Source organism: Nelumbo lutea, chromosome 8 (assembly GCF_056320005.1).
Source record: "Nelumbo lutea isolate HS-2025 chromosome 8, American lotus-T2T, whole genome shotgun sequence".
Lineage (NCBI taxonomy): Eukaryota > Viridiplantae > Streptophyta > Magnoliopsida > Proteales > Nelumbonaceae > Nelumbo > Nelumbo lutea.
Genome location: NC_142691.1, coordinates 21,302,816 through 21,313,833, shown reverse-complemented (window position 1 = coordinate 21,313,833; position 11,018 = coordinate 21,302,816). Strand labels below are relative to the sequence as shown.

The 11,018-nt window shown below is 38.6% G+C and overlaps 1 protein-coding gene across 1 annotated transcript; it reads right to left on the bottom strand.

The window, feature by feature from the left end:
- Positions 1 to 379: 379 nt before the first annotated feature.
- LOC148843275 (NADP-dependent glyceraldehyde-3-phosphate dehydrogenase) lies at positions 380 to 9,934 on the bottom strand. Its single transcript, XM_088956891.1, has 9 exons — positions 9,440 to 9,934; positions 8,458 to 8,651; positions 8,235 to 8,363; positions 2,598 to 2,717; positions 2,254 to 2,390; positions 1,992 to 2,147; positions 1,499 to 1,877; positions 903 to 1,019; positions 380 to 804 (listed from the first exon to the last, which is right to left on the bottom strand). The coding sequence occupies exons 1-9, from the start codon at positions 9,582 to 9,584 to the stop codon at positions 691 to 693; spliced, it is 1,491 nt and encodes a 496-aa protein (XP_088813017.1). The 5' UTR covers positions 9,585 to 9,934; the 3' UTR covers positions 380 to 690.
- Positions 9,935 to 11,018: the final 1,084 nt, after the last annotated feature.

Below are 11,018 nucleotides of genomic sequence, written 5' to 3'. Positions count from 1 at the left end.
CTTGTAAACTCTTTATCTCTTGTAACAGTCGAGATTCCTGTACATGTAAAACTCCCCTTTACAGTGTAAATAGAACACCCAAGTAATCGTAATCTTCACTACTGGGTTTATTCCAAACTCTGGTTGTTATTATATGATAAGAGATGTCCATGATTATTATGATAAGGCGACGTGGCTATGCTATCTGATAAAGACTCCTCTATATCTCCAAACCTATAAAAAGACAGTTAGATATGGTTACCCAAGCTGATCCATAAATTGGTAATGGTTCCTCCATCATTACTACGTACACCTTGAATTACACCAATCTGCTTTGCTAGAAAAAATCTAGCTAGTAGTTATCAAATCAAACTGCAAATCAAATGATATAAACCACAGATCAATTAAAATAGTTTATATTCATCATTCCATATTATATTCTCCTTATGCAGTAGAACAGATACATCTTAGACTGCTCAAAACTTCCAAAACTAGAAGTTTGGCCTGAGATGAGAAAGTTGGAAAAATCATTTCTCGTACATATAGATTATCAGAACTACTAGCTACTCCATGATTCTAACCAGGCAGCCACGCGGTTCTCCATTAATCCTCTTAATATCAAGACAAGAAAAAGGAGAAAGAAAAAACAATGAAAAGGATGCCCATCAAGGACTTAACTACAATAGAAGTGGTGATCTCTAATAAAACCTATTAACCCATGGTGTATGAAGGGGATGGAAGATTGATGACTGTGCTCTTGACCTTGGTCATCAAGTTAATACTGTTTGTGACTCCTTGTGACCCAATTCCACTATCTCTTAGACCCTGCAAATAAACAACAATTAATCCAGTGAATCTCCATATGAAGAGTATAGTCACCGAAAATTTTAATGTTGAATTAGTTTCAGAGAGCCCATGTATACCTGGAAAGGAAAATGATCTGGCCCACGAGCTGGGGCTGAATTGATTTGAACTGTTCCCGTCTCCATTGCATCACTAATCAAAACTGCCTTATTGATATCTCTTGTGAAGACACAACCCTGAGTTCAAATCATGTATAAGATGAAATTCTAATTGTAATAGGACCAATTACAGTTACAAAAAGAAAAAAAAGTTACATTTACTATCAAATATTGATGGTAACTAGTATCAGATTGCAATAATAATCTCTCTTATTTTGACAAGTCGTTAGATAACAAATGCTTTAACACCACTTTGCATCAAGCAGACCATAGTGAAGTGCCAATAAATGTATTTGAGACCAAAATACAATCCTAATTAACCGCACATTCAATGATTCAATCATGCTAATTTCTATGAAACCCAACCCTTTGCAACCCTGATTTCAATAGGGGGCTAGATCCAGAGTTAATATGATAGCCTTCATTTGGTTTCAAGGATATTGGACAATTTCCTAGAAGGAAAGGTTAAGTTGGGAGAAAACAGTGATTCAATGTTTCCTTCAAGCTGAAGGGGACTATTCTGAAAATAGGGGAGGAAAGGAAGATCAAATCTTTACCTGCAATCCAAAATTGCTAGCATTGCAATGGTGAATTCCTTCCTCGACAGAGTTTATCCTTATGACTGGCAAAACAGGACCAAATGGTTCCTCCCATGCAATCCTCATATCAGGTCGGACATTATCTAACAAGAGGGGCCAGATGAGATTTCCTTCTCTCCTGTACTCTTGGCAAAATGTTGCTCCTTTCTGCTTGGCATCCATTACCAACCCTTCAATGAAGTTCGCAGATGATTCTGAGACAACTGGTGTAATATCACAGTCATCCTCTGGTGCTCCAACAGTCAGTTTTGCTACTCTTGCTTTGACTTTGTTGACAAGAGCATCAGCTACTGACTCCATCACCAAGACAACCTTGACAGCTGTGCATCTTTGGCCACTGTAACAAAAGAAAATAGAAGGCATTCCAGATGTATTTGTCAAATGCATTTGCTAAGATGAAAAGCTAAACCATTCAAATGACAAGTTTAGAGGTTCTCTGAATCCCTCATACCTGTAAGAGAAGCCTCCTTTTATGATGTTTGATGCAACTAAATCCAAATCAGCATCTTCAAGCACAATGCATGCATCTTTTCCCCCCAGTTCCATCTGAAGAGGGACCATGCCCGCTTTCTTTGATATTGCTATTCCAGTGTCTCCACCAGTGAAGCTACACACCAAACATGCTTGTGAGGCAAGATAAACTGAGTATATTTCAGAAAAGAAGTAAGCACCAACTTATGGAGTATTGAAGGCCTCAAGGTAAGAAATATAACCTTATACAATTCACCCCAGGATGCATTGTGAGAAAGTCACCAATCTCAGAACCTTTTCCAGTAACACAACTGATAAGACCTTTGGGGAAGCCTGCCAAGTGAAAACAATGAACCATATGGAGAGCCGCAACAGCACCCTGCAGAGCATGCATAAAGTGAGCATATGGAAACAAATTAATCTAGAATAACTAGCAAATGACAAAGAATTTTCACCATGGGAGAACCTTGAAACACGGTTAAAGAGTTGTAGCCATTTTAGAAGGGGAATTTGAAATATGTGCATGTACTACCTAGACAAGTAGACAACCTCATTATTAGAGTAAATGGAATTTTTAGTGGAATACCTGAGTTGGAGGCTTGAGAACCAGAGAGTTTCCAGCAATCAGGGCAGGAGCAATTTTTGAGACTGCCAAGTTAACAGGATAGTTGAAAGGTGGGATTGCTAATACAACCCCAAGTGGAATCTGCAGTTAAATGCACAATTGAAATTCTTAACCCATTCCAGAAGTATGGACAAGAAATAAATAAAGAAGACTTCCACTTTGATTTTTGAGAGTTCTCGTTACAGTTTGCTTTTAAAATTCTTGTTGGATGAAAAGTCCTTGAATTTGAGGAAATAAGTCTTACCAAAATTACGTAAAGATAAAGCAAAACAGTTTAAGAAACATGGTAATGAAAGAAAACCAGGAATTATAATTAGATAACACCAAATAGGAACTGTAACAGACCACAACAAAGAAATGAATCTTATTGTGAGTTATATTCCGTCAGAATATCAGAAAGACATTATGGCATATTGGAGAAAAATAAATAGGATAAATAAAAACGAAGGATCTGTGTTTACATGGACACAGGAGTTGAAATCCAACATTTGTTCAGGAATCTGACTCAACAAGATGAAAAAGATATGGACATGGGAAACAACTCTACGTAGAAGCATGTCCTCAAGAATATGTAGTGTACGTTTGATATGGACACTACTTCATCCATTTAGGATAGTCCATTTAACACTGCTCAATAGACTGCTAGGATTATGAAACAAAACCTCAACATCATAAGAGAAAAGGATAAAGAGGTACTTGTACACAATTAATTACAATGAAGAGATACTTCATAAAATCAGTAACCCAATTATTTTCGTTGAGTGTTATATGCATTACTTTGAACCATTTTCACGATGTGTTTAAAAGCAGTGTTCTGCCTGTGGTTGGGTCCGTTCACTACTCCAACCCATTGGACTGGTAGTCTGGTAGATTGACCCAAGCTCAATGGTTGCACCAATTAACTCGGCAGTTAAATCCATGAAAACCATCAACAAAGCCAACCTTCTGCTTTGACATCAAGGTAAGCCGGATATCAGATATCAGATATGACGAACCAGTTATGGTAAGCCGGCCTAGGCCTGGGCTGTACATAAGGGCGTCAATGGACCGGTAATCAATTTGGAGGGATTGGACAGACCAACAAGACATATTGGATTGGACCAATCCAGTTCAAAATATTTATTAGATTGGATTGGACCTGGTCCGTCCTTAACAAATTTATATTGGATTGGGTTGGATTAAGCCAATATCAGGTCCATTGATATAAGATAAGAATATATGTGTCAATGGACCAGATTTGGGTTGAAACCAATTTAAACCAAAATGAATTTGAACAGATTGGATGGTCCAGACATTGAATTGGACCAATCCAAATTGGTCCAAAGCATTTGTTGGATTGAATTGGACCTGGTCCATTTATAATGGAGTCACATTGGACCAAATCCAGTTCAATTGACACCCCTAGCCTGTACAGTAGGAATGGCAACGGGGTGGGGATCATATTCCCGTCCTCGATCCCGATTATGAAATTAACCCTATCCTCGTCCCCGATCTTTGTCGGGGATAAAATTTATCCTTCATCCCCGATTCCCGATGGAAATAATTCCCCGAATCTCCAAACTTTTTTAGATAACAATTTTTGTTTGAAATATATATACACATAATCGAAGTCTGGGCGGGGACCTCAATCCCCATTCCCACCGGAGATGGAAAAAATTGTCATCCCTATTGTACAAAATGCCAAAGCGTATTTTTCAGGTCCTTCTGGGTTGGGCTTAACCTTTGATGATCTAAAATTAGTTTTAGGCCTAGACAAGATCTAAAAGACCAAATACGTTATTAGATCTAAAATTGGTCTTAGGCCTGATATAAGCGTCAATATGGTTAGGCTCAGTTTGGAAAGAGTACAAATTTGTCCTCTTAATCTATTAGCATCATGTTTTTTTTTTAATTTATTTTTTGTGGTGTTCAGTGTCCGTGGTGTGGTGATGTGGCTTTAGCACCATAGATGCAGTGGATTATACCCATTGGCGTACAACATGAAGAGCCTACCTTTTTGCGGTCCCGTGCCTAATTCAATGAGTATCTCCTGCGAAAAAATAAATTTCAACCATGGTTTTTAAAATCGATCCGGAGACTGAACCGGTCAGGGGTCTGGTTATTAAATCAAACGGTCTGATTGTTTGAATCAAATGGTTGGCCTATTCTGATAAAAATAAAAAATTAAAAAAATAAAATAAATAAAAAACGGTCAAAACCATTCAAATGATTCGAACAATTAACAACCTGGGTCAACGGTTTGTGACCAAAATCAACGGTCACCTAACTGGTTCCCAGTTTTTTTGGTCCGACCATTCAGTCCGGTTCAATTTTGAAAACCATGATTCTTAACACTCTACCAACAAGATCTCACACTATACACATCTAGTCTCATGGTAAGATATGTAGGTTGTTGGAATGTACTTTGTTGGCAGGAGATCCTACTCTCAATCAAGGCCTTGTGAGTTGTGACCAACTTGACATCTAGAGAATTGGCATTAGCACCCTGATGAGGGTGGATTTAGCCCTCCAATGATATTGTGACATATGGCATCTTGGAACAACTAGATGGCACTCGAAACCATTTAGGCAACAACTTGCCTTAGCCAAGGTGATGGTGTCCCAACTGGCGGCCTGGCACAGGCGCCGACCTGGCGACTTGCGAGATGTGCTCGCTGACAAATTCGGCATGCATATCCCAACACTCTCACGATCCTTGGAAGTTGGCCCACGTAACAAACGTTCCAAAGGGTGGTCAACGTGCATGGCGGTTGCCTCCGGGAATTTCGGACCACTTAGGCGACTTCTCGAAAATCTCGGATGCGGTGCGTGAAGCCCACACCAAACAATGCCTATATGAAGGCACCAACCCCAATGGCATAGGGGGGGGGGGCAAGTAAGCATATTCTAGTTCTCATACTTTATGATTTTTAGCTCACAGTCTACTATGAGAGTACTGACTTAAGCATCGGAGCGATATCGCCGGGTTAGGCACCCCGAGTCCCCTGACAGCGATTCCTTACATGTCTCCAAAGAACTATGAAGCTCAACAATTAATCCAGCTTGGCCCTCTGGTTAGCTCAACACATAATGTGCAGCTCGGTCCTCTGGTCAGCTCAGCACATAATGTGCAGCTCGACCCTCTGGTAAGCTCAACACATAATATGCAGCTTGGCCCTCTTGTCAGCTCGACACATGATATGCAGCTCGGCCTGCCAGTCAGCTCGACACCTAATCTGCCCCCAGCTCAACCTGGTCAGCTCTTCACCTAGCCCACTCTTAGCTTAGCCTGGTCAGCTCAGCATCCAGGTTCTCACTTAGCAAAATTCTCCACTTCGATCTTTAAATCATCGGCCACTTGGAAGCAGACCAAACGACGAGGTACTTAGCAAAAAAAATTAATACTTCACAAAAAATTTGATTCATCACACCCCATGGTCCATTTTCGGACCAAAACACTGATTTCTCTATTAGTATTTACATTTTTATATCACTCGACAAAGGTGATAGACCAAACTGTCCAAATGAGTGGACCGACATTTGGATGGGTCCATCGCAAGGAGCAAAATATTTGCGTTAATCCCCCATTCTAGCCATCTTATATACCGTCGGGAACATCTGGTTAAGAAGTACGTTGAATCTGGTTTACGTACGTGGAAAGATAAAATAGGTAATCAGTACTATGGGTGCTCGGATCTGCTACCCACACCCTACCAACAAGTCACTAGAGCTGTTCATTGAGAACATTTCTTGTACTTGTTTGTTGTCATTCATGAGGGAGATGCATGGTTTTTAAAACCGGATCGGATTGGATGGTTTGGATCAGAAAAAGCAGGGTGACCGGTTCCATTTTACATTATAACTGTTATTTTGCCAAAAAACATTGATTTGATAAGCAAATCACCGACTTAAGCAATCAAACTGTTTGAACCATTCAACGGTTTTAACCGTTTTTTATTTTTTTTATTTTTTGTTAGAATAGGCCATCTGTTCAATTCGAACGGTAGACAATTCAACCCAAGAACCGAACCCTGACCAATTTGCTTTTAAAAACTTTGGGGAGATGTTCCATGTGGCGCTATGACCATAGTGTCATGTGGGTAGTGATCCCAACTTTGTAGAGTAAAATACAAACTATTAGGGTAAAATACATCTCCTCTGTCTAATATTTAGGGTAAAATGCAAAAACCTCCCCTCAAGTTTTCAATAATAATAAAAACCTCCCTTATAGTTTTATTTTAATAAACACTTCTCCTGAACTTTTGAGAAATTCAACAAAAGTCTCCCTTTCATCACCTTTCCAAACGGAAAACATTAGATTAATGCACCATTTTTTTCTAAATACCCATTTTACCCTTTTATAAATTACTGAAATGACCATGTTTTAACTTGACAAAAACCTCCTTTAACCGTCATCTTTTAATGTTTTTGTCAAGTTAAAATAAGGTTATTTCAGTAATTTTGTATGTAAAATAATTTATAAAAGGGTAAAATGGATATTTAGAAAAAAATGGTGCATCAATTTAACATTTTCAGTCTTGGAATATGACAAAAAGGAGGTTTTTGTCGAATTTCTCAAAAGTTCAGGGGAGATATTTGTTAGAATGAAACTATAAGGGAGTGCAAATGATTTGAATGTAAGTTTTAACCTATTTTTGTTTTAAATTTGAGTTTAATTTATTTAATTACAGTACAAATAAAGTAAATTAAGACATAAAGCATAACAAAGAAAAAAGTAAAACCCAAAATAAAATTAAATGAGAAATTGCATTTTTATTCCCAATGTACAGCGCTGTAGTGTCCCTCGATAGGAGATGCGGATTCCTTTAATAAGGGTAAAATACTAATTACCTACCGTCTTGTATTTTGGGATAGTGACACTTTATAGCACTTCATAACTGGATTGGCGTAAAAAAAACAGTTAATTTATTAAAAAGTCTAAAATGCCCTTTTGAGATTTATATGACTAAAAGTACAACATTTTATTAAAATGATAAAAGTGGGCAAGGAAAAGCATGCTATCTTTTTTTTGCCCATCTAAATGAGAAAGAAGAATATATATATATATATATATATATAAAGTAAAAGGTTTATACAAATATCTAAGGTAAAGGAAAAAAATAGTCCCATAAATTAAAGAAACAGTAGGAAATTTAAAAATATTTGACAGGCAGATAACAGTCAAATAATAATATTTTTTAATATAACTCATAGGGGACAAAATGTTGGAATCTGGTAGTTCAGGGATATTTGTTGTAAATAAAAGTTCAGGGGCGAAGTGTCACTATCCCCAAATTATAGGGTGACAATCTGTAATTTATGGTATTTATTAATTTTTGTGGGGGGCATTCATCATCTGGGGCCAAGGTAGGGCGTAGGGACAGATGCATTCTGCACCAGAAATTGGTTTTATGGTTTTCCACCAAAACTGAATGAACCTTTTAGAGGTTTAACGGATAAGGACAAACGGTTCACTCGTTCATGGTCAATGGCCAGTACTGGCCACTCATCTGTGTGAGCCTTTATCCACTTCCAAATCCAAAGTTCAAACATGTCGACATGGTATGAACCACCCATCAATTAAGCAAAAAGGAAGAAAAGGGAGCAAGAAATTATTACCTTAGAAGTGAGGCAGTATTTGGTCCTCTCATTCCCAGGAAAGCTATCAGACACAAGGAACTTCCCCTCCCCCAGAATTCTCACACCTTCTTCTGCTGTGTAAGACACCAAATCTCCAGACCTCACAACCTTTATCAGCCATACAACAAATAATGCCATGTGAGCTCAATCACTAGCTGTATCTCAAAGCTTACAAATCCCCAGATCTAGATTGGTTAATTACCTCAGTGACAGCGTCCTTCGCCGGCTTTGCGATCTCCTTGACGAGGCACTCGGCAATGGGGCCCTTGTGCTCCTTCAGGATTGCTGCGGCCTTGTGAAGCAGCTCTGCTCTCTTCCACAGCGGAGTCTTGGCCCACACCTTCTGGGCGGCTTTCGCCGTTTCCATGATCTTGTTGACCTCGGCCTGAGTACAAGCTGTTGGAGGGCAGAGTGAGTTGGTCAGAAACTCGGGCAAGACAGCGACTTATTAGTTCAGACTTCAGAGCGAGTTAACTCGGCACTGTTAGAGGTAACCCGAATGGTACGGGTTGTTAAGGGTGAACCTGGATCTGCCTGTTAGTCCGGACCAAATCTTTCTGCATCAGAAAAAAAAGTCCGGCTGGCATGTACCAATATTCGATTCCCTCTCTCTTGAAGCGCCTTGCATGAAGACATGAAGCTTTTCTTTTCCCTAAATTTACCAACTCCATGAAAATGGCCACATTTCTCGGGAAAACAGTGTAGAGTGCAGACCCTAGTCGATAGCAGTCATAGAATTGGAAATCTAACGGGACTCGTTTAAGAACTCAAAATTTATCAGAAAAGCTGCTAATAAATCGACTCTCCCTAACAAATCTCAGAAAAACAAAACCAGAGATTCTTCTCCCAGAGAAGAAAGACAAATCAGATATTAACATTTAACACCGATAACAGATTAGTAGTTTCAACTAGGAAATGTTAATAAACCACTCTGACCATATGTTTCTAAATGAAAAATACGAACAAAGAAAATTAACCTCAATCTGAGCTTTCCCATCGAAAGAAGAACCAGAAACTTTCGATCGTTTCAAGTGAAACCAACTAAAACCTTTAAACGAGTTCTAACTGACAAGGTAAGCGAAAAGAGGAAAAAACATTTCAGACTCGCCGGACATTAACTTCAAGTCCAATTGAATCCAACCAAAGAAAATATAAGAGCCTCAAAAGCTGATGAAACTAATCACCTTGGACCTTGTACTGCGTCTTCCTGGTGGTAGGATTGATGATAGCCACGGACTTCCCAGAAGAAGACTCCTTCCATTCTCCCTCCGAGTAGTACTTGTAAACATCACCGTCTAAGATCTCTGCGAACACTCCAGTCCCCGCCATTTCCAACGCTTCTCGCAACAAAATCGAGAAAGAAGAAGAAAGCGAACGAAGAAAAGCAGAGCAGAGATTCGAAGAGGGATTCGGACTTCAACCCTTCTTCCTCCTTCAGAGAGCTGCTGAAGCTGGGGGGAGCTTGGTCGAGTTGGTGAGTTATTTATAGGCAGAAACTGAGCCACGCTTCTCCGATGATTCGGGACAGGCTCCCAGTTAGGTGGTTACTGGTTAAGAAGACTGCCAAGCAAGCGCCTCTCGAATTCCCCATTTTGCCACTGGGATGGCCACTTATTTACCAAAACTGCCACTCTGCATCACTCTCGTTTTCTCCGCGAAGCAATGAGAGCCTCTAGTACCACCGGGGGTACCACCTACCTCATGTCACGTATTAACCAGGAACCTTGTGCAGTTGTGTTGAATGAAGCGAGGTGGTTGATACCTGCGTGCATGGTGGTGTTAGGTATATTCCAGTTAGAGGTGGGAAATTTGTGCCCACATGTGACATTCTACTACACTTTTGTTTAGGTAATCTCTCCTGTTTTAGCCACATGGATGTATGACGTGGCTATCCTAGATTGGACCCTGGACACTTATTCATTGCCAATGCTGGTCAAGTCAGCTTCTAGACCCCATAAGCAAGTTATTTGTAGTTGAAGCTTAAACTTTCTAATTTGGAAAAAAATGCTAAAAAGAAAGAAATTCCTGATTTGTCCAGCAAACATCGTTTCGGATTGCTTTTTTTGAGATGTAAACCAATGAAAAATAAGACATCTTTAATGAAAAGTAAAACATGGTGATTGTAATTTTTGAGTCATATTTGCACTGAAGGTTGCTTTTAGAAATGATGCAAATGGAGTGTAAATCCTGGTTCAGGGTAATTTTGCATTCTATTTTACTTTTGCATGTGTTTGGCAATATTACATTTATGCATTGATAAATGGCAGATCAATGCATATTTACATTGATAATAAGATGTAAAAGTACGTTAACAAAAAAAGAAATAAATTTGCATTTAAGTAGGCTTTTGATAAAAAAAGCGTATATTTTATTAGAATTCATTTTGCATCCATTACAGCTAAAAGTATGTTTGGTAAGAAGATAAATTTGTCGGTGCAAAACTAACCCAATTTTACTATTTATATGAACTGTTTTACACTCTACATATTTAAATTCACACTTATTTGCATCATTTCCAAATGCAGCGGAAGGCTCAATTTGAAAGGAATACAAATACAAATTTGTAGAGTATAAAGCCTTGTATTTTATATTATTTTCTATGTATTTGCAAAGTATATAATTGTATTTCTACTCCTTCCAAAAGTAAAATTATGGAAATGAGTGCAAATATACTGAAATGTAAATTCTAAGTTACTCTTGTTTTAGATTTGACTTTATTTTATTAGTTTGTGATGAGATCTAAAATAAAATGAAGTGGTTTCA